The sequence below is a fragment of the Falco biarmicus genome, chromosome 7, assembly GCF_023638135.1.
Source record: "Falco biarmicus isolate bFalBia1 chromosome 7, bFalBia1.pri, whole genome shotgun sequence".
In the NCBI taxonomy this organism is placed as follows: domain Eukaryota; kingdom Metazoa; phylum Chordata; class Aves; order Falconiformes; family Falconidae; genus Falco; species Falco biarmicus.
Window position 1 is genome coordinate 32648094 of NC_079294.1, and position 24481 is coordinate 32672574.

The 24481-nt window shown below is 44.2% G+C and overlaps 1 protein-coding gene across 2 annotated transcripts in view; it reads right to left on the minus strand.

Annotated features, from left to right (window-relative positions):
- Window positions 1-20543, minus strand: part of CLMN (calmin) — a 77102-nt gene extending 56559 nt beyond the window's left edge. Inside the window, exon 1 of one of the 2 annotated variants that reach the window (XM_056345017.1) lies at window positions 20347-20543. In XM_056345017.1, the coding sequence (XP_056200992.1) occupies window positions 20347-20428 (82 nt within the window). In that variant the 5' untranslated portion in view covers window positions 20429-20543. Of the gene's footprint in view, window positions 1-5381; window positions 5525-20346 lie in introns of those variants that run through there. The other variant, XM_056345018.1, reaches the window with a different exon arrangement.
- Between the last annotated feature and the right edge of the window lie 3938 nt (window positions 20544-24481).

The window sequence follows — 24481 nt, forward strand, 5'->3', positions numbered from 1 at the left end:
CTTTGAGAGAAAGATTTTTTTTTTTAGGGAGGAAGGACTAGAATTGCCTTCTGTTCCACACTTGCATGCCTGGCTATGAAAAGCAATGAGCTCTGCAAGAACAGTTTTTCAATTATCAGAGCTCAAATTTCAATAGAAGTTATTTAATGATATTGTATGTTTTCAGTCTGGTGGGATGGGGAAGAAGAGGCAAAGGGAACAACGTAACAAAAGAAAAAAAAGACTAAAATCACCAGACAAGGAGGGGGTTTTTTAGATTAACAGACACTCAGATTTGGTAGAGTTGTTTGCCCTTTTCCACAGGGGCAAGCAGTTTGCTCTTTGGGGCTACATGAAACGTGATGGATCGTTGCCAAGTAAGTCTGAGCACCCTGCCTTGCTCCAGAGATTAACATCCCAACTATACCCAGGGGTTTTTTTTCCACTTAGTTGTCCCATTAATTCAGCATTACCCTGATTGACTCTTCTAGCACAGTTTTACCTGTTCATAAGTACTTGATATTCAGTCTGCATTAGGAAAGAAAACAAGAACTTGGATTAGCAGATAAGGCTAAGTTCAGAATACAGCATGGCAGGGGAGAATCAACTCTCGCTGGTAACGTTACAGTCTTCACCCAGGATGGTGCAGGTGTGCAAACCTGGAGATTTCCAAGTCAGACATGGCAAGCAAGGACCACATGCGATTAATAGATGGATCAGACTCTTCTATAAACACCACGGGAGAAAAAGGAAAGGAGTTTGCACTGGCAAAATGAAATAAAAATGACTAGCCAAGCTGCCTAAACAAGGCAGTGTTTATGTAGGACGGGGAGGAGGGGGGAGCTCAGCTGAGAACACTCTGCTCTTTTATTTGCTCTCGTACCGTGTACGGCACAAACACAGGCTGACGTGACTGAGGGCTCCCTGCAAGCAAGTGGGGTGACTTCCCTTTGGCAGAGAAGGATTAGTGTTTGCCGACTCTGTCACAAGGAAATCAGGGCAACCGCTGCCTCCTCCCTGCTGCTCCTTCCAGCCCAGCAGCAGCAGGGCTTACACTGTAGTTTACAGCATTTACATTGCTGGCCCCAAATCTTTTTCTGTGTCTGCAGAGTTACAGGAGGGGCAGAAATTGAGCCTAATTCTCTCACAGCAAATGAGAGTCTTCCCAGCCCAGCATTCATCATTTCACATTCTCACGTACTGCAACCAACCATTCAAAAATGGGGAAAAATCACAGCTTCAAAGGAAGTCTACAGAGCTAGATGAGGAGGTCCAACTTCCAGACATCTAGGGCTTAAGAGAGAGAAAGGCCACCCATGAAGCCAAAATTGTAAAGAAAGTCCTGTGGGTCTTACAAGACAGCACAGCTAGGTTCAGGAATCACACCCACAACACAGCAAAAGTGCCACGACTCAAAGTGTCCGTCATTAAGTCGCAGCTATGAGAAACACACAGCTTTAATGAGGGCTAGGTCAACAAGAGGGACCTTCCAGGTGTGTAATACCAACAGTTACGGTGACTGCAGGTAGGAATAGACTGTGTTTTCATCAAGTTTCATCAACATTCATCAAATGTTTGACAAAATAGTTTCAAAGCAAGCAGTCTGACAGCTTCCCTACTGTTTACACCAAAGCTCTCCCAGATGCGATTCTGTCACCAGTAGATCAAGTCTTGCTTTAGTAAATTCAAGTACATTTCCACTTTGCTCTGCTAGCCATCGCAAGAACAGAAAAAGTTAATTCGGCCCAAACATGGCTCCTGGGAACATCTGACCCTGGAACAACATCGACAGCCAGGTGAGGGCTTGGGAGACATTCAGGTATCTCCCAGCCTTTGCTTGTGCCCCCTCCCTGGAGTACTGCTCAAGTATATTCCATGCATAAACAAACTAAGGTAGGATGAACTTCAAATAGGCCTTGCCCTACACAGTCAAATAAGCTAGGGAAATTGTATGTATGATTTGTAATATTTACATTTCAAGCAATTAAACTTCTTGTTTTGATACATTATACATGCTGGAATTACTAACTAGCCTGCAAGCCGGATAGGCGCATTTTATGCGTTGATTTTTACCACAAAACACTGCTGGGTGACTTCGTTCATGGATCAGGCAGACCCCGTAAAACTCGGGTTATGGCAGCATAGCTAAACAATGTTCTCCTACTTACAGTTTTAATTTAATCCAACCGTTTGCTACCTATCCAGACCAAAATTTCACACTTTGTAATTTCAGTCAGGCTAGATTCCAACTGTGCTTTTTGATTACTTGTTATTCTCAGTCAGTCACTGCTATAATCTTACTTATTTGTAGTCATACTATTGAGGCAATGATATATTTTCAAGAGATTACTCTGTATAAATGAAATAACATATTTTTTTTCCCTCAATAGTCACAAATTAGCCAACAAAAGCAACACAAGAAAGGCAATAAATAATATGGATTTATACAAATTAACATTGAATTTGTTTGTTTCATAGTTTGCAGTCTGGAAACATGACCACTTGCACTAGGCTAACTTCATTGATTTCTATTACTCAGACAAGCATGCCAGAATAAAAAGTCTGAGGTGAGGCAGGAGCTTTTATTAAGCCAACAAAGAGCAGCTGGAAAAACAACAAAGCAACTTATCAACCAGGCTAATAAAAGATATTACCTCTCTCTACAAACCTTGCCTTGCTTATATCATGGCAGCAACTTCACTATCCAAATATTTCTCATCCTAACAATTAAATTTTACATTTACAAGTCCAAAAGCAGTCTCAGTTTACAAATGATTTTCATCTGATCACTGATTTTCAGTGCAGAAGGGCAAAGAAAGCATGGGAACACCAGTACTGGAAACAAAGCTTGTATAATTTCACCAGCTTGGATCTGTGAGTTTCTCCACCCCCACACGCTGCAATCACGGCATCCGCAGAGAATCCCCAGCAGCAAAACGATGGGCCCTGGGACCAAATTACCTCCCAGCTGACACTGCCCCGAATTACCATCGCTAGTGTGGGTGGCTCTGTCTTCCAAATAACTGATCTGAGAGACAAGCTGGCTCCCTCGCGTGCATGCAGGATTCCTCAGGGACTCCCGAGAGGCGGTAGCTGCAAGCTCCTGAAATGGCTGAAAGCCATTTTTTCCCCCCATATTCACTGTCATGGCACTGAATTAGGAGAGCATTTTCCACAAGGCTGGAGGAATAATTGTATTCCATGGATCAGCAGATGAACAGCTAATGTATAGCCATGGGGCAGTGTAGGGATACACAGAAAAGTTTAGAGAAGCAGAATTTTCCCTGGAGCATCCCAAAGTCTGGAGAGGACTAATAAACTCCTTCCAGGAACCAGACACATTAAGGTATATAACCTTGCCTTGTCAGCTGCACCCCCCACACACAGACATGCAGCCCCTTTTCAGTGTCCTTATTATTAAGGAGAGCTCAAGCATCCCCAGTGAGCTTCTCGTTGAGACAGAAATGCAGAGAAATACTCATGAATTTCTTTCCTAGCCTATTTTTGTTTAGAGTAGCCACACAACTCCTCCTCACTGCCTCAAGGCAACGACAAAAGCAAAAGCCAGAATTGCACACAAATTAGCCTCAGCCCCACCGCTCCAGCAGGACAGGGCTCTGTGTTCAGCTTTTCCAGCTAAACTGCTCCTCTGCCTGCCTCTCCCAGCACAGCCTCCAGCACCAGCAGCTGTGACTGAGCCCAGCTCCACATGTATTGATCCTGGGACAAAGCACACGCTTGGCCCAACAGTCCGAACTTGGTCAGGGTCCTCTCCTCTGCCACTCTCACTGCTCCGCAACTACCATCTGCTGCCAGGACTCTGGTCATCTTCCAAAAGGCAGCGATAAGACCCGCAACATTAACAGCTTGTCTCAAGTAAAACACTAGCAGAGGAAAAAAACCCATCCCTAATTCAGTTTACATTTAACTATAAACAGCTGAGGTACAGCCAGAGGAACCACCATGATGCCAGCATCCAGAGCTGTTTAGTTAATCGACTTTCATAAAGTTAATTTGGATTAACTTTTGAGTGTACTCATGTAAATGCAGTCTATGTTATTCCTTAGCTACACTATATTGGAGTGACAGTGGCCAGGTTCATTGCTCCATGGTACTGTAAATAAATGCTAAATCTGTGTTTTAATGGTGTCAGGCAGGCAGCAGCTGTTGCTGGTGAATGCCCAGCAGATTGCCGTTTCTCTCAGGACTCTCATCAGGGAAGGTACTGAATAGCCTAAAGATATTATTGTCTAGCAACAACGATTTTCTTTCATAAACACCATCTGAAAAGAAAAAAAAGAAAAAAAAATATTGTATGTTGTGAAGAGATGACGGAAAGGCTTTTCTGCTTTCCTGCTCTGAGAACCAGGCTGTCATATTTTTGTATGAGGTGAAAATAACATTACATTATCTTCTGAAAAAGTGTGTTAGAGAAATGGAAGGGAGGATACAGAATTAAATGTATAATTCATGGCTTGTGAGAGCCTTAAGGCAAGACCTTTCGGACTTGTTAATTGCTTTGCTGAGAAGTAGGCCAGAAGCCATAATAATGACTCCTACACCTAGGCAAATACATGCATAAAGCTATTGTAACATGCACCTAGGGACTTCCAAATCACCCCTCTTCCACAGATGTGCTGCTCGCCCATCTGACAACATGCCAACCAAGGACAAATGCATGGGGTATCAGGCTGATCCAAGGATCTGGATCTAATTCTGGTATGTGTTTCTGTATATTCAGGGGTTTGGACCGCAGACAGATACGTTTATATAAACCTTGGAGGGTTTGAGGCCCTTGGAGGACCCTCACTGTGCTCAGAGCCTTAGTACGCAGCTCTGTGCATGTGACACTGGCAGAGATGAGCAGCTCCTTTACTTCAGCAGCCAGATTTAGCCCCACTGAGCTCAATGGCAAAAAATTCAGTGGGTGCAAGATCAGATCCTAGTTGCAGACAAAGATATTAATACAACAAGTAGGGAGGATGAAGGCAAGTGTAACAGCTTATAGTTACAGAAGTTTGTGCACGTGCATAATTTGGTGGAGCTAAGTCAAGAACAAAGCATCAAAGTACCTTTTAGCTTCCCATGCCATAACCACCTCCCCCTCCATGTTCCCAGCAAACACCCTTAGACTTTTTCATCCCAGCAGGCAAAATCGTAGGCTTTTAACTACCTACATGTTCAAGTCTCCCCTACTCACATTTTCTTGTTTCAGAAAACACTATTCCAGCCAATTCTCTGACAATACCCTGCCGACTGCTGCCAGCCACTGTTGCTTCTCTTTGTTAGACCTCACCAGAAGTTAACCTCAAGGAGCTAAGAAAGGCTTTGCTATTGCTGTTTCCAGTCTGTTACTGCATCCAGTTAGAGTAACTGATCTGTCAAAAGACAGATGGACTTACCTTTAAAGCACAAGGATCAGTTGCCTTCCTGCTGTACCAGCTTGTCCAGTTCCAGCCCCTCTAGAGCAGTCATCTTCTTGCTGTCCTATTGTAACTGTCTTCCCCTGCAGTATCCTTAGAGAAGTCTAACCCCTTAACTGATACTCTGCATCCCTTTCAAAACCCATCAGAAAGAATCTCTTTTTAAGCCCTCTCCTTCCCCTTTGGTATCATTTACTGATGTATCAAAATTACCTTAAAAACTCATTAATAAAATGCAGATCAGTATTTTCCATAAAGCAGCTTATCTCCATGAGACTGCAGAAATAGAACTACTGAAAGGACACAAAAAACAGAATCTGTCCCTTAATTTTACTTTGGTGAGTGATACCGAGTTGATGAATTTACTGAAGCAGTACAAATTTAATCTGCTAATATACCCATTTACTTAAAGACGTTCCATCTATTTCTCAGGGTCAAGAATACGAAAAAGCAAAAAGACTCGAGAGAGATGAAGAAAAGATGGTTAAAGATTCCTAGGTTTGATGGGTTTCATCTGGAAACCATCAGAACTGACTTGTGAGTATGAATGAAGCTAACAATTATATGATAGCGGAATAAAGTTTCAGTGCAAGTAAAACATCTTTCTTGGGATACTTCAGATCACATGATTGTGAAGAGTCAAGACTGCTTTGAAACACATTCTATATAAGGATCTTAACTATTAATCCGTAAATATAAAAAGACTCACAATGAAGGCAGAAGAATTTAAAGAACAGTTCAAATGTTAGTGGAGAAGTAGAATGAAGCTGAGGATTCCCAGACTCAGACCAGACTCAAAATGCCAATGCCTAGCTCTGAAGGTAAGTAACCTCTAAGCTACGTTATAATTCAGATGCAACACAGCTCAAACCAAGCTGCAACCCTTTCCATGGGAGACTCTCACCTATACCATTGTTCCTATACCATTTTAACTCTAGCAATGTTACCGTCCTTTACACACTCGTTGACTTAGGTTGTGACATCTACATGGAGCACACAAGGAATTCAGCTTCCCCAAGACCAGGGGTTTACAGCCCAAATAAGCAAACGAAAGCCAGAGCATGGGAAAGGGAAAGTGAGAACAACAGAAAAATGTCACTTAATCATGTGAGTTCCACCGTTAATAAATTTTGACAGCTCCCACATGGAAGTAAGGTAAGTAAGCATTAGCAGTAAGTACCATTTGGTGTAGTTTTATTTTGTCCTGTGACCTACCCATTTGGTCCAAGAGAGAGAAGTCGGAAAAAGCAGAATGGGTCCACTGCAATTGCAACACAAAGGGCAGTCTTTCACTTCATACAAATAATACTAGCACAGATGGTGAATCAACATTTTGCAGGAAAATCCATGTGCTTCCACATTAATGAGACACGGGTTAGAAAAACACAGTATTATACACTGTCGTCATTATGTCAGAAGTGATTTGTTGTCCAAGCTTAGGTATCCAGATGGTACCAAAAACACTCCAAACTTTCTATAAGCAGAAAGCTTTCACTATAATTAGAAAATGGTTTCAGAAAATATACTGATTTCTCGAAGTATTCCTAGTTCACTAACTGCCGAACGTGCCCTGTCTTTTGCTTGCAGTGCTTTAACAAGGAGCATCTATATGCACTAGAAAACCACAAAAGGCAGAGCTGGGGAGCAATAGCACAGGGGAGGGGAGCTGTGCACAACTATCAATTTCCCAAAGCGCGGAGAAGAAGGAATTGGGAAGCCAAGCTATACAGTGCTTCCCTGGTGAACACTAGCAATGTCTTCAGAAACTACCTGGTCTCTGGTCATGCAGCATAGCACCAAAGCAAAACTAGGCAACTACATCATCCATGTTCATATGGTTAAAAATAACTCCAACTAGAAGTAGTGGCTTCTTCTGATTCAGATCAGGTTTAAGCCCTTACCCCCATAACAGGGTTTATCCGTATCTGAGCCAATGCAATTGAACTTTATAACTAAGTCCCGTTATTAACAGACTTTTGTGATAGGAGCCTCAAAAATCTTCATAAAAGCTCTCAGTGAAATAATTGCTTTCTTTTCACTTCACCCTAGCAGACTCCCACAGGTTTGACTAATTTTTCTCTTCGAAGTCAATTGTACAGCTCTCTCAAAAGGCTTACCTTTTAAAAAGCAGCCTAGAAAATACCAGGCTAAATTTGACATGTTTTTGCCTATGTTCCAAAGCCATGGAAAGGTTTTTCTGGAATGAGATTACACCTTTTCTACTCAAGTAGATCGAAAATCTATTGCAGAAAAAAAAGAGGGGGGGGAGGGCAAAGTAGGGAAAAAGAAAGAAATAAACTGCTGGGAGAGTATGTGGGTGGCAGAATTCAGTCTTTAATCTGACAAGTCTATGTCAGCACTTCTCCACAAACATACCTATAAGGAATCTAATTGTTTTTCTCTTTGCATTGATATAGGTTTGTACTGTCTTCTAATGCTACCCTTACAGGGCAGGTTCGCTTCCTGCTAGTCTCTTTGCCTGATGTCCAAAAAGCTAACAAGTAAACAAAGCAAGAAAAGCTGACACCTTTCTTCATCTATCCATTTGCCTTTCTAAGTGTCTCAAACAAATTCGTCTTGAAATTAAATCATATTGTCAACCATGCAACACACAACATGGTCCAAAGAGAGATTTACAGACTGGTAACTAGGGAGCTGGCAGAGGAGGCGGCTACTCAGCTGATGGATATAAATAGCAAAATCCTAGTCAACAGGATATTATTGTTCTTTGGGGTTCCCAAAGAAGCCTTAAGCGATGGATCAGCTCCTACGCACATGCTGATTGCAAGTCAGCACCCATGTGCAGTGGGGAGGCCCTGCCCAGGGAAGACTCGAGGCTATTTCAAGAGTTACCAGGTCTCAGCACTTCCCATGCTCCAGTGGGAGGAGAGATTAAGAAACCGGGGGAAAACGGCTCAGCAAAGCAGCTGTCATCTATTTGTTCCTTTACATATTAATAACTCATCTCAAAGAATCATGAGACTAAATAGCAATGCTTTCCTCTGCTCAGGCCATGAAGCCAAGCCTAGATGGCAATCACCAGACAAATACCAAAGAGCTTGAGCAACTGGGAAAAGAAGAAAAGGAGTCTTCCAGGAGCAGGTCAGAATGGCTTATTTATATAAGGCCGCAAGACACCAGCTTCAAGTCAAGGCAGCTTACACTCCCAGGTATCGCAGAGCTTCAATTATAGACCACATTTCGAGATGAGGCAATGAAGTGCATCACCCCTCTATGACCTTCCTTCTCTTGTAGAACATACCCTTCTAATCATCCAGGGCAGGCAGACATCTTTAGGCAGATACCTCTCTACATTCATGCAAGATAAATACATCTCATCCATGCCCTAAACAAGCTCTCCCTTGGTCTTCCCCTCTACCCCATCAAGCTCTTTCAGACCTGTACCCAAGGGACACAGAGTTTCAGGACAGCAGATGCAGCATTGCTCTCTGTTAAAATAACATTCGGATGATTCTGAGAACTGAACAGAAGAGCACGATTTGACAGCAAGTTCAGGCTGGGCTAAAATTTAATCCAATTCATTTATGCATGCAAACAGAAAGCTTTTATTAGCATATATACTTCTCAAGGAAAACAAATTATAGTTCCTGGAGATGTTCATCATGAATTACCCTCTTCCAGCTTCTAGTAGCAAGTTTTCTTCCTCCCCAGCTCCACTTTATCTCCTTTCTAGCAACACATACTCAAACCATGGCAAACAAAACTCCTTGAACAAACTCAGTGAACTGAAAGCATAGTAAAAAGAGGCAGAGGGAGCACAGCTGATTTGGATCTTGACTGAGGTAATTCCAAAGCACTTGGAGAAAAAGAAGGTTTTACCTGAAGATAATAAATAGTAACTCATAAAGATGATCAACATGAGACTTCAAAAAAATACATCTTCACAAACAGGGAGAAGTAGAAGAAAGCAGGTTGATACCACTCCATAAACATTTTGTTCTTCTTGCATTAAAAAAACCCCTACGCCAAGCCAAAATGAATTGTGATTGCACTTGGTGATCCTTCACACCAGCAGGTGTGCACTGGAGAGAAGACCAACAAGCATGAGCAAACCCAGGAGACCACTTGTCACTAAACATGGGAACATGACACGTGCTGGGACAAAAGATGAGTTTGTAGCTTCATGTAAATTATCAAGTTTTAAAAGTTTACGATAGAGAAGGCAGTATGCATGTATTACAGTTCAGATGAGTTGTTAGATGGCATTGTTTGCCTTTGCTGTCAGATGGTGAAGGAGACAAAAACAAGCTGTGAAGAGAGGAATTTGGTTAGGTAGTTCCAATGGTCACCTTGCAAAGAGAATACCAAGGTTCAAGGCCTGCTCCACCAAAACTTTCCATGCTCACACACAGAGAAATATGTCATTAGGCTGTCTGGATAACTTTGAAATAAATCCTCTGGCTTTCATATGCCTTTGATCCCCAAACCTAACATAAGGGTGTCATCTAGAGAAATACATTAAAACCCATAAGATACTCAAATACTAAAAAAATAGAAATAAATGCCTGCTAGAATGTATTAAGAACACATCTCAGTTTTAGTCAAGACAAATGCAAAGCGATGGGAAAGAAAGATAATAGTGATGCCCATAGGCTGAGTAGCAGAACTCAGGCTTGGACCATCTCTGCAAAACCAGTTATTAAATACTACTTCCACATCTGTTACAGCCCCATCCTTCTGTAAGGATGCAACGTGCAAGAACACACATGTGTAGCAGGACCGGCAAACTAAAATGAAGTGGGCAGCCCATGCCAAATCTTTCTGTCATGTGGACATCACGTTAGCACATTAAGCTGTGTTTTCCATGCAGCTCCTGTGTTTAGGCTCCAAGACCAGTCATTAGTGTGATAAATGAAATGAGCAGAAACTTTGGCTCGAAGAACCTGAACTGCAGCAGCTCTGCAGTCAGTCACTCTTCCTAAGTTTTGGTTCATTACTGAAATGAGAATATAAAAGCTCAAGTGAACATTCAGCTCGTAATTAAGTGCCTGAATGACAAACCTGTCTACTGGCTTGAGTGACGCAACCTAGGGGCCTCATCTCAGCTTGCTGTGAGCATCCAGACCACTTCTACACCTGGTTTTCGTGATCAATCTCAGCATAAAAGTGAAGGACACAATAGGCACAAAAAAAATCGGGATCCTGCATGAAAAAAAAATTTCTCTAGAGCCATCTGTGGGATAGGCTATGACACAATGTTTAGACCTCCCCCAAAATTAAAGAAAGTCAGGGACTTGGAAGGTACCCAAGCTCTGACCAGTTGAAACAAAATGTGGATATAACTTGCTGCATTAATTAGTTTCCAAACAGTCTTGAAAGACAGATGGGTATCAGCTTTCCAGACCTCCCCAGCTACATATGGATCTCTCAGCACCTGAGGACAGCCCCTCTCAGGGATGTCCGGGACTGCACAGGAATCATGCACTGTCCTTCTCCTCCAAGACGCAAGCTGCCATCACACCAGGGTCACAACCACTTCCTCAATTCACAGTAGTCCCACTGGTGCGACCTCCAAGTTCTTAAAATAAACTCATGATGAGTGATTCTGTCAACTGCAGCATTACAGACAGGATTTTATAACGTCTCTTAGCTGTACTAGCAACCAGAACATGGCACTTCCTCTTGATACACACAGGTTTTGAAGACAATTATATCTCTTATCTTCTTTGATTCTTCTGATAAGCACACAATGTTTTAAAGTTTTGAAGGGCCAACACTGAATACATCAAAAAGAACATCTACCTTCAAAGGATGAAATGCAGCTTAGCCAGCAAAGATTCATACTCTGTCTTCTTTCACCCAAGGTCAATAATCATACTAACTTCTGGAAGAAGGCTGAGCAGAAGTTCTTTTTAACCAACATTAAGTCCTTAACTTTTTTTCTTTATAATGGGCAGATATGCAAAAATTCAGACAAGAATCCCTATAATCTCAAATCACTCCTTGTCCTGTATCCAGGAAAATATTAAAAAAAAAGAAAACAAAAAAGATTAAAAAAACCTCAGAGTAACAGGAACTAAATGTCATTCAGTGGCACTAATCATCAGGGCCAGGAAGTCCCCTACCCGGTGTGGAACCTGAGAACAAGGACAGGGACTGAATGCTTCCCAGCTACTCTGGAGAGTAACTGCTGGAACTGCCCAGGATTTGTACCAGAAATAAGCCTACTGAGTACCTTGTCAAAAAAGGAGAGTCAATGGGAATTTTGTCTCTGAAAGCTCGTCTTCTCATTTGGGCAGGATTTCTACGATTCACCAGTTTTAAGTATCACATGAAGGCGCTGGCCGCAGTCGCTCCTGCACTACCATTAGGTTTTTCAGGACCACACTCTGCCCCATTTGCCTACTTCTGTTTGCCTCGTTACTCTCCCTGGGCAAACGGCCCAGACAGATTTATGTTTGTTTCCTTCTATATACATAAATATATATATATATATATTAGCTCCCAGACAGTAAGTCTGAAATGGATATTTCATACTGCGTTATTTATAAATACTATATCTTTATTAAGCTGTAGCTGCAGTTCACGTTTATCATGAACATCAGCAAAAGGCAAAAAGATTTAATCACATGTCCAGATGCAGTCATATAAAGGACCAGTTTTTAACAAAGTTATCTGCATTGGCATTGCTTCCATCTGCCTCAGTGCCAGGACTGTCTTGCCCTTCCCATTTTTCACTGAGCCAAGAGAAGCATAATCAGCCCTTAGTTGCAAACTACACTGACTGCATATGCAAAACACCTATTGATACACCTTAGGGTGCTCTTTGCAAAGACTTAAACAAAATGGCAAAGTACTTCTTTCTGACCATTAGTGCACAATGGAAAGACAGCCCGTGCACACAACCAGTCCTTGTGCTTTGGCTGAAGTTCAAGAGGTTCAGCTGCAGTCCCGTGAAATAGACAGTTCAGGCTGTAGTATGGCTCTCACAACATATGAATGACACATGGCTGCCTGATCAGAGGGGTTTATTGTACTGTTATTTGGGTTTCTTGAAGAAAACAGGAAAAAAAAGGCTAGAAGAACAAAAATGCAGTTTACCATACACTTGAGAGTTAGAAAGCAATAACAAGATTAGTGCACATCACAGACCTTTCAGATTCCAGAAGTGCTAACAAGTGAATTATCCTGACGGACAGGCCCAAAAAAGTAACACTTGCCACGTTACCATTGACAGTGATGGTAAGCTGGGTGGAGAGAGAAAAGAATAATGTATGTAGGCAGTTTATTTGAAGTTCATTTTCTCCCCTGTAAGTACCTTCGTCCTGGTGCAACATACAAAATACTTTCTTTTAAGGGCTCTTTGTTAACCTGGAGACTGCAACTGCTGGGCCACAATGAACAACAGCCACTTGGGAGAACTTGTCTCTGTGAGGGACAATCCCAGGTGCAAGACCTAAATGTGAGCTTCTATATGTCTGGCTAAAACGTGGAGCACCCACCCTGGGGGTCCCAGTCTAAGAACAGGAGCACTACAGCATCCACCATGATGTGGTTAATTAGACGCTCCAAACTCATTTCACTGCCAGGTAACTACAAGTCTCCAATCCAACTCAAACATTAAACAGAAACCTGAGAAGTTCAGTTGCCCAAAAAGCCACAAACCTACCAGTAAGACAAGCTGAGTACAGTTTACTGCCTTCAGACAAGATTTGGCCTTCTACTCAAAATGCCTGTGCACATGAAAGCCCTGGTGACACAACCTGATCTAGCTGCAGCATTTCATGGGTATGGGTAGAGCACCTCCGACTTTAGCGGGGCTCTAGATGGACTCAGACTTATGGAGCATCATCAGAATAAGCTAGGCAGCAACACAACCTGCAGGATCTGCGCTGCAGGGCCAGGCTCTGGCTGGCGTGTAAATCTAAGCACGCCACTGAACAGACATGTTTCCTGGTAATGGACACTGCACATGAGCAGGGATTTCTTTGCCCAGCTTGGGACACTACAAAATGCACTCACCCCCAGTCTTAATTAGGATAGGATGAAGATCCAAAGGGATACATGCATTAAAGATGACAAGAACTGGAATATAGATGTTTCTATTTGAAATTAATCCTGTGGCACACTAAGTGAGCATTTGTTTTGTAAACAACTAGAATTATATTACCAAAAGAGAAAAACAAAAATTGCCATAATAAAGCAAAGCAACAACACTGATCTAGAAGGGTCTCATTTCTGACTACCAACAGTAAAAGATGCTAACATAAACAGTATTAGAAGAAAAAAAAAGGTAACTCATTGTTCATAGATACACTGGGTCTGAATTGTACTGATATGTATCAAGTGTAACTTTCAAGATACTACAGCATAAAATATGTTTTAAGATAGGAATTAGTAGAAAATAATTAACAGAATCCTCAAAATATTACACTATTTCAACAAATAATTCGATGGCATGATTCAAGACAAGTAATGGCCATAGAGATTACAGTAATCTTTTAAGTGGTTTTGATAACATCTTTTCAGATTCAGTGGAATTTCTGGTTTTCTGAAGAAATCCTCTCTGCCTGCAGCTTACATGTCCACAGGCGTGCACTCTGTAGACACCCAGGCTGTTGCTATTATGAGCCTCCTTAGAAGATTCCAATTTAAACTTGTGTTTATGGCTATAAAGCCTCGAACTACAGCTAAAACATAGCTCAGCTGTTTGCACAGAAATATGCAGCAGTTATAATGAAGTAAAATCCATCCTGCAATCCTCCACCTACAGTCCCTGTGTGTAACTGGTTGGGGAGACATAAAAATAGAATAGCAGGTAAAGAGACCTGTAGAAAAAGCCACATTTTTTAAAAGGTGCTGTGATGCCCTTCACCACCCCAGCACTGACACAGACGTGACTGCTTATCTAGTAATTTTGTCTCCTGAATATATAATTCTGAGAATCTTTTTGACTTCTACATGACAAGACAGACAACATTTGGCTCTTCCCCTTTAGACGTGTGCCCTTAATCATTCTGCAACAACAGTAAATTTAAACAGCATAGGACATAAATAAATAACGTTTAAATGGACACTGACAAGCCAAAATGCCCAAGGTTGCTTTTTCTAGTCCAATAGAAAGCTGTCTCTCAAACAGAAAAAGAAAACCAAGTCATTCCTTTGTAACACTTTCAAAGTAGATGCTACATACTCTTCAAAATGCGAGTGACATAACCTTGAAATTGTCTTTAGGAGAAAGAAAACTGAACTTCTGTCGAGCTGAGCAAATAAAAAACAAGCAGGAGAAATTATGAGAACTACATTACATTTTAAAATCAGCATGAGTTTTAACACAGTGTTTTGAAGACTGTTGTTCTTAAATGACATTCAACTTCAGGTGAGTGATACAGTCTGAGATGTTACCAGCTCTCCTAATGCTGAGGCTGGTCAGTACTTGAACAGCAGCTCACGAAGGGAAGAAAGAGAAGGTGATGCTGGCGAGTGACAGCAGATCAACCCCATGCCTCAAGTCAGATCCACACTTGGACGCCAAACACAGTCTCTCTTAATGATGAAGTGTTAGTATACAGGTGTAAGAGTTCATTTGCCTGCAGAGCTACTGTGCACGATTTGAATTTGGTGTAATTTCATCCACGCAATAGGACAGAGAGTCCAGACTTCTAATTTGTTAGAGAAATTAGGCATTGACCTTGTTAAAACTGCATGCTGGAACATGTAATCTGTACTTTGCCTTACCTCTCACTGCTCCTTTATTTCACCATCAGGATTTCCTACATCTGGAGCAGGTAAGTATTCCTTCCATTGCTGACAAATACTGCCAGGTATGGAAGTGCCCTTACAAAGAACATCCCCACTAGAAGACTTACGTTTCCAGCATTATCTCTGGTTTCTTATACCTGGATCTGAATCTTTCATTTTGGGGGTTCACATTTATAACTCTCAGACCTATTTAACTTCACTTTTACATAGTATATGATCACTTTGTGGTCCTACAGGTCTTTGTGTAAGATTCTCCAGGCGATTTAATCTTTCCAAATGTCACCCTAATCTACAAAGGGCCCCGCTGAAATGAACATGTCTACAGGCAGAATGAAATCCTGCTGAACATGGTGACAAGTTATGGAAGAGTAAAAGCAATACACAGTTAGAGAATCTTACTTTTGTCAAAATGGATACATTAAAAAAGGTTTCCTTCTATTGGTAAATTTCCCTGTGTTTGAAAGGCATGTCAAACTATAGCAAACAGATTGAATGCTGCTGTATCTTGTAATTAACTACAGAGAGTAATATTTTTTTTTAAGTGCAATAGTCCTAAGAATTATGCTTCATACATAAGTGGATAAACAAAAATACTGAGAGAAACATTTTCAAGACTGACTATAGGCTCTGCCTTTGGTTCTCCATCAGAGATCCCTTAAAGCTCCCCTAAGTAAAGACATGTAGGCACCCTCGATGCCAGAGCTAACTTTTATGAGATAAGCACCCATATTACCTCTTAAGACATGGGCTTCAGGACGTGTTACCTCAACGGAAGCTAGGGTTCATTATCAGTGGCTATAGTTACTACTGCCCAAAGCTTAGAAAATCTAGATCTTAAGGATCCAAATGGAAAGACAAGCAAAATCAGAGAGTGCTAGGAGTTTATGACTAAGTGATTCACCCAAAGGTACAAACTAGGGCAAGGATAAGGAACCAATGGGGATGGTATTGTTCAGTTTATTTCTTCCAGCCTGTCACCACTTTTTTTTTTAATTATTTCTGACAACACTACAATATATTCCTGCATAGCCCTCCAAATATGTTTGAAGCCCATGCAACCCTCAGCAGAGCAAGCCTGAGACTCAGGAAAGTATTTACATCTACTGAAATCAAGGAATAACCATCTATGGATTTTTGTAGGTCCTGGATTTAACCCTAAGCAAGTAGCAAAACAATGAGTAGCAGGACTTGGGGCTCCTTGTCTAGTCCTCCAATAGAAGAATGATAGAATTCTACCAAGACAGCCCATGTACTCTGTTACAAATATAAAAAATTAACATTAAAACCATAATTATTTTTAAATTGTGGTAACACCACTTGGTTGCCAGAGATGGACAAAACATCTGACTGCACAAGTATTCATCTCCCAAGGAATGTAAGGAAAGATACATACTACTAAATATACATTCAGACTGTTGCAAAGCACAGAACCAAAATATCATCTAAAAGAGAATAATTCCTACTGAGAATGTTGCCTCTTTCTAGTGAGTGCAATTCACCACATTAGGGAATATATTTTTGAAGATCTTAAATCAAGCTTCCAGTAGGGAAGATTTTAAAATATTCTTGTGTTGTAACAAAATGTTCCTGCTGGTGTTGTAATGAAAGAAAGCAAGGGAAAAAAAACCATCTCCTGGCAGGAAATTAATTATTGAGTATTCCACTGCTTGAGATATGCTCCTATATTCTGTGCAAGCTTTCCATTTTTCTCTTTCAGTATGTGGAGAAAATCACTATGGATAATATACAAACAGAACAAAGAGCACAAGAATATCAGTTTATTAAATGCATTTAGAAACTGAACAGACCTGGAGTGAGAGACTTGGTTTGTGCATCACCACACCTGGCACTTTTTTGCACTTTACATTCCCCTCTCCACTTCTCCATCAGATTGTCACTTTTGCTTCTGCTTTCTGAAATTACCTCTGTCAAGAATGGAAGCAGTATGCCTGGCTTTTAACATCACTTACCTGCAACAGCTTTGAAATATCACTTCCTTCATTGAAAAAAATAAAATGGAAAATCTCAGATCTTGATGGAAAGGGAAAGTAAAAGCCCATCATCATATGCCTATGTCTAAATATCCAGATGTAATTCCATTTTTAAAACCATCCTTTTTTTACCCCATGTCCAGTCCATTTTGCCAATTTCAACCCTGGCTGTCAGTTTTAGCCTCCCTGTGAAGGATGTTACATCATCCCATCAGTTACATTACAGAATATACAGTTCCAGAGGCTACATCTGCATCCAGCACGTGCACCTAAAACAACTCCTGAATTCAGTGGGATCATACCACTGCAAAAGTATCCCCATGAGAGCTGACACTTCCCAGAAACTGGCATCCTGGATCCTTCCTGGATGTGGAACTATGAAACTAGAGAGGGAAGATGCAACAGACTGAAACAGCATATGCCATCTTCAAATAGTATTTTACATCAGCAGTGCTCTATAGCTTAGCTAAGACATAACGAAGAACTCTTCAAAAGAAATGAATAATTTTAGCCTTTAAAAAAGGAGGCAGAAATGGTATGGAAAACTGCTACCACAGATGGCTGTGATGCCTGCAGAAACTAATACCAGCTAGGCTGTTCAGGTGCTAGTGGTACCGTTTCTCATGATCATCACCACTTGGGCTCATCTTCTTGGGCTCTTCCATCAGCTGCTGGGTGGGATAGCTCGGACACAGGATGACAGCAATGCCTCTGTCTGCCTTCCAGACCTGAAAGACCTCATATTTGTCTGGCACTGTGCATCTGCAGCAGAAGTCTCCACCAGACATATGTAAAATGTCCCATTGAAAGGGAACATTCTGGAGTAAGACAAACCATCAATCTCATAGCACCTAAACACAGACGGTCTTGCAAAGCATGCTGCAGGAGAGGAGATGCAGTAGTAGACGGGACCTCGCACCACCTGAGGTCCTAAGCAGCAGGGCCTGTCAGGATCTATGCTGGTGCTGCTGGAAACTCTGCATCATCCTCAGCTAATTTTTCATCCCAGACTCATGACTTTCTAGCACTATTACTGATTCTGCAACTGATAGACAGTGATACCAGCAGTGATTCAGATCACATTGTTTTGAGAGGAGAGAATGAATTTTGAGTTATAAAGCAGGAGCCAGTTTAATTACTACATATGAACATAGAGCATATGCTGCCCTTTTACAAGAAACTATCCTGAAAAGAAGCACCATGCTTTGCCACTGAGCTCCTGAGTGACAAAAATCACACTCTCCTGAGTATCAGACTCACCATCTGTAAAATGTTTTTCATCTCTAGAAGATAATGTGAGAACTATGTGTTACAAATCATATCTACTGTAAGTGATTGATATCACCATTTGCTTTGGAGCGGCACCTTAGAAAAAATGCCTTTTCCTCCCTGTAAGAGCCTACTTGGGGAAAAAAAACCAAAAAACTCTTAAAACCCTATTTAGTAGTGCAAGCAAGGTGACAACCAATATATATCTCAAAATTCCTTTTGTATGGTAAGATGGGAACAGGAGGCTTTTTTCATGAATATAATGTTATTCAAAGGAATTTGCCCTGTAGGATGACATTCTCCTACAAGACTATCGGAATTTTAGATAAGGCTGTGTGCATCTGTATAAATGCATTTTAAGTTCCAGAAAGGGAAATGAGTTTAACTCCTTCTTACAAAAATAATAGAGAGGCAAAGCCAAAAGCATGTTACTCTTTTTAGGAATAGATTTCTTTTCTATCCCTTCTCAACAAATGCCCCCGAGTTAAGGATTAAACCTGGTTTAATTGCTACAGTTTTGAGCAACAAGAGATCAGAGGCAGACCATCCATGCTAACACAGAGAATTGAAAAAGACAGAGCCAGGAGTTCGAAATGCAGAATTACACTATAATCTGATATTGTCAAAACCCAACGGGAGTTCATCCTGGAATCAACAGCTCTGGCTTCACTCAAAATCTGAATTTCAGAGGTTATGATGATGCAAGCTAAAATGTTGTGGAGTGACCCCATCAGCAGTTAACTGCATTAATATAACATCAGAGCTGAAAGAATGGCTAATTTGAGTCTCTTTTCTGATAAATTATACATCATCTACAATCAAGCCAAACCAAAACTGATTTCCAGCAACTGCACTGCCTCTGCCAGTAGTCAGCGCCTTAATATCATTAAGCATAAACAGGAAGAGATAATGACCTATAATTCAAGTCTATTATTTTTATGGAACATGAAGATACATTGCAGTGTAATGTGAGCTGCTGATCAAGGCTGGTATGTTACATTAAACAAATTGCTCTCCCATAAGCCACTTCTGCTTTTTCTTCTTTCATCGATTCTTGCTGTCCTTGCCAGTCACAAAGAGTTGGCTGGAGAGGGGCAAACGTAACTTTGGAGGAGCTACTACACTGATACCGAGCTACATTCCAACCCAGGTATTTGCATCCTTTCCGCCAGCACTGCCTGTGGCAGAATAGGGCTGCCATCTCGCAGACGACTTATCCAATAACTCTGCCCTTGTTTATTCAACAGCAGCTTATGAGAAGACACATTAAATTGAGTACTCAGATAGCCACCCGGCTCCCTTCGGGCTGCGCTGGTACGGAGCCGGGGCCGTACCCCGACTGCGGCCGCGCACCCCCAAACCTGCGGGTGGGAGCGCAGGGCGGGCTGTGCCCCAGCCCGCGGGGCGCCTCCGCCAGGCTCCGCGGGCGGCCGAAGGCAAAGCTCCCGCCACCCGCGGCGAAGGGCGAGCCCCGGCACCGCTCGCCCCGACGCCCGGCCGGCAGGGTCCCCCCGAGAGGGAGCGCGGTGAGCCGGAGACTGCAGCCCGCGCCCCGACGGCCCTCAGGAGGAGCCCGGGGCGGTACCGTCCCCCCGCGGCGGGGACACCGGCTGCGCCGCCCCCCCAGAGCCCCCGCGCCCCGTCCCTCCCGCGGGGCCCGGCGCCGCTCGCCCCTGCACCGGGGCTCTCCGCCGGCTGGGCGGGCCCGGCGCCCCGCTCGGGCGAAACTTTGGCCCCGCCATCCTCCTCCTCCGTCCCCGCACCCGCACCGCCCGCGCTTCGGGGAGCCGGGGGAGCCCGCACAGGGCGGCCCGGGGGGGCGGGCACGGAGCCCGCAGCAGCGCCGCGCCAGGGCACGGGGAGAGGCGGGGAAGGAAGGACCGGCACGGGGAGAAGGCGAGGAAGGGGCGCGGGGCGGCGCGGGGGCGGGGGGAGGCGGTTCTCCGGAGGTGTCGATTTACCTTGGAGGTTCTGCACTCGGATGTCGCTGATGTGCCCGATGAGCTCCTCGCGCTGGAACCAATCCCACTCCTGCCCGGCCATGGGGACGCAGGGCCGGGCCGAGGGAAGTCGGCAGGAGCCGGCGGCACCGCCACCGCCGCCTTCACCGGCACCGACGGCGGGCGCGGAGCGGAGCGGGCGGGGGGGCGGCCCCTCTCCGCGCCGCGCCGCGCCCCGCCCCGCGGCCCTCCCCCCTCCCGCCCGCCTCCCTCCCTCCCTCCCTCCCTCCCTCCCTCCGCCCCGCCGGGGGCGGTGGAGCGCCGACGCGCAGTGGGGCGGGGGTCCGGCCGTGCCCGCCGCCGCGGGCAGCCTCCCGCCGGCCGCCCCCTTCCTCCCCTCACCAGCGGCGGCCAGGCTCCCGCATCGCCGCCCCGCAGAGCGGCGCGGGCGGCAGCGCGCCCCCCGCCCCGGCCGCCCCCTCGGGCGCAGGCGGGTGCGGTCCCGGCCCCGGCGCTGCGGAGCCCACCGGCCCGGCGGCGCGCTGCCCCCGGCCGGAGCCCCTGCCCCGTCCCGCTCGGGAATGGCCTGTTGACGCTCCAAATAAATAACGTTTTTCTTGCTGAGGCAGCAGGGGGACTGCGAACAATACCGAGCTCCTGCCCGCTTTCTCTTGCTGTGCCCGGGGACGGGAGAGGTGTCGTCCCCAGGAAGAGATGTCACGCATCCAGGGTAGAAAGGGAAGAAGAAAGTATGAAGGGCAGAGGGGGTTTCCTTGTAGAGATGAAATAAGCACCACTAGAAATTGAAAACACTAATACGCCCTTTGCACGCTCATTTAGCCTGCCCTTGCTAGCTCGTTTAGGCAGTTTGAGTTCTTTTGTGGTGAATTTTCACATTGAAAATCTTAATTTACACCGTTTTTCATCAAAATCGCACAGTAATTGTTGTCAGCATCACTAAAATCTGTGCCCTGCAAACTTTGTGAGCAGCATGAGTGTTTCCTTCACATACAAGTCATTTCCTTGCAATTTGTACTTCCGTGCCTGGTTTCTTTTCCAACCGTGAAGACTGTATAATGTAAACAGCAAATTCTGACACAATCCAGTTGGACTAGTATAGCATCATTAGGCTAGCAAAACACACAAGCTGAGATCTACAAAGTTAAATATAAACAAACCGGGGTGTAGAGATTGTGACTCTTTCAAGGTGGAAGTGTTATGTGATCCCAGGTAAATGCTCACTCCACGCAGCCAGTTGTTTCACCCAGCTCAGGAGTGCAGCACTCTCCCCACAGCCCGCTTGGCTGATCCGTCTGTTGTGACTCAAAAACAGATGGAGATGATGAGAAGGCAGAGTCCTTCATAAAGCATCCAATAGGTGAACTGTGGGCAACGGACTCCGCACAGTGAACTATCCGTCAACTGTATAGCAAACAGTCAACTATCCTGAAACCCTGTCTCCAAGACTCTGGGGTGGTCTTCAGCTGTTTATAAGCATCAAGGCTCAAAAGTTTTGCACAAATTTAAGGATAGATGAATGCCATGCTGAAGTTTATGAATCTGAATGCTAGGAGCAGAAGAAACAGCTTGTGAAAAGGAAAAAGCATCTGAACTCAGCCAGATTTGCACAAATTGCAATGCTGAGCTTTAACTTCATTTTGCACTGGGAGGACCTGTTTTTTCCAGGAGTTATCTGAGTGGGCCAAATACATCAGTACCGCATTTAGAGGTGGAGCTGGAAACTGAGCAGGTGTGGCTGTGGGAGAAGCAGGTGAATGATCATCAGTGAAATACTGTCTGCAGGGGACTGCAGAGGGCTGGAGGTCCCTAGTCCATGCCACCGCTCAAAGCAGGACTACTGCCAGCGCCAGAGGGGGAGAGCTGAGGCTTTGTCTCATCATGCGTGGGCACCCTCCAAGAGCTGGGGTTTCATGAGCTCTCTGGATGGCCTGTCCCAGTCTGTGCTGGCCTGCTCATAAGACCTCCCAGTGGATGCTTGCTATGGTCGGTATGCCCGCTGGAGAAAGGGAGATGATATGAGACACAGGGGAAGTGAACAAGTCTGCAAGCTTCAGCAGCAGAATCATAGAATCACAGCATCATTTAGGTTGGAAAAGACCTTTAAGATCATAGAGTCCAACTGTAAATCTAACAGTGCCAAGTCCACCACTAAGCCATGTCCCTAAGTGCCACTTCTACACCGCTTTTAAGTACCTCCAGGGATGGTGACTCAACCACTTCCCTGGACAGCCTGTTCCAATGCTTGACAACTCTTTTGGTGAAGAATTTTTTCCTAATAGCCAATCTAAACCTCTCCTGGTGCAACTTAGGGCTATTTCCTCTCATCCTATCGCTTCTTACTTGGGAGAAAAGACCAACACTCACCTCGATGCAACCTCCTTTCAGGGAGTTGTAGAGAGCGATACGGTCCCCCCTGAGCCTCTTCTTCTCCAGACTAGACAACCCCAGTCCCCTCAGCCACTCCTCACAGGACTCGTGCTCTAGACCCTTCACACCCCAGCATCTCAACGTCTTTGTTGTAGCGAGGGGCCCAAAACTGAACACAGCATTTGAGGTGCGGCCTAACCAGTGCTGAGCACAGGGGGACGACCACTGCCCTGGTCCTGCTGGCCACGCTGTTTCTGACACAGAAGGTGGACACTGAAGTGCAGCAGAAGGACCAAAGGTCAGAGGAAGCAATCCAGTAACTCCTTGCTGCCAGCCCCACCTGACGTGTGATGTTACAGCTGTGATTCATTGCTCTCTGCACACTTTTCTGGGGCTAAATACTGCCGTGGCCCTGCTCCCTGCCCTGCTTGAGAGCTGCCCAGCCCTGCTCTCGGGGTGGCTGAAGGTACAGCCCCGGCACCTCCAGCACCTCCAGGCCTGGCGGCTGTAGCTGCATTTGACCTGCACAGTCTGGATCTCAGCATCAGGTTGAGTTTGAGATGTTGTAAATGATTAACATTGTGGGCACGGGGAAGTTAAAACTTCTGCTTAGGGAGAAGAGAAAGGCATTAAACCTTTCTTACCTGGGAAAGCACCTGCTCTGTGCAGCCCCATCTTCTGAAGACAAAATGGCGGTGGGCAGTGGGGCCCAGGAGCCTGCGCAGGCTGGGACTGCCCGCTCCTCCTGTGCCGATGGGAGGTGAGAGCACCAGCCCTGCTGCCTGCCCTTCTCCTGCCGGTCAGTCAGGCAGGACCTCCGCCTTGGCCTGGGCCAGGCCCATCTGGCAGGTCTGGGCACTCCAGTTTCTAGCCCAGCGCATCAACATAAGCTGCGTTGACCTCGTCTTGCATTAATACACTGGGTCCTGAGCTACTGTGAATGAAAACTCTGGTCCAGCTTCACTTCACAGGGGTGCAGTCCTGCCCACAGCCTGACAGGCATCGCCTGCATTTGTCCGTCTGAGACCTTCAGACAGTTCTTTGGCACCTCCCCAAACCAACTCCACCGTTAGCAGAAGCCCTCATAGGTAAACCTCCTCCGAGATGGTTGTGAATAAAATCACAATATATGCAGAAATAAGTGCTCCAATATGAAAATCTAAGGCTCTAAAATTGTAAGGACACTAAAAAATTGTGAGATCAAAAGGGGCATCCTTTATAAACATGTTTCTTTAAGTTTTTACATTCTTCCCTGCAACCATGTGGTCTATGAATGATCTCAAGAAGAAAGTATGAAATCTGAGATTCTCACATAAATCCAGAACTTCAAACGTTATGTTACTTGTCATAAAATCCGCAAATACTTGTGGGAAATTATCTGTGAAAATACTATATGCCTTCTAAGAAGTAACTGATTGTATACAGCAAGGAGGAGTAAAGAACAAAAAAATATTTCAGATTTTATTATTGAAATTCAGTTGCCTTTTGACGTTTAAGGACAATTCTATAACTGAAAAAGCAGATTACATTTGATTAAGTCTCTTGGCTCACACTTGTTACTTAGGGCAACACTGTAAACACTTGGCCAAGAGTCTGAACTATAGTATCAGGTTTATTTAAAGTAAGGTTTTGGTCACATATGAGAAGTTGGGGTTCTAATAGGAAGTTCATGAGGAACTTGCCGCTCTTCTAGATCACCTTCATTTTGTTTCTTTTTAGTCTATGCAGAATAGAGATGTTAAATGATGTCTCAGTTTGAGAAGAAAAA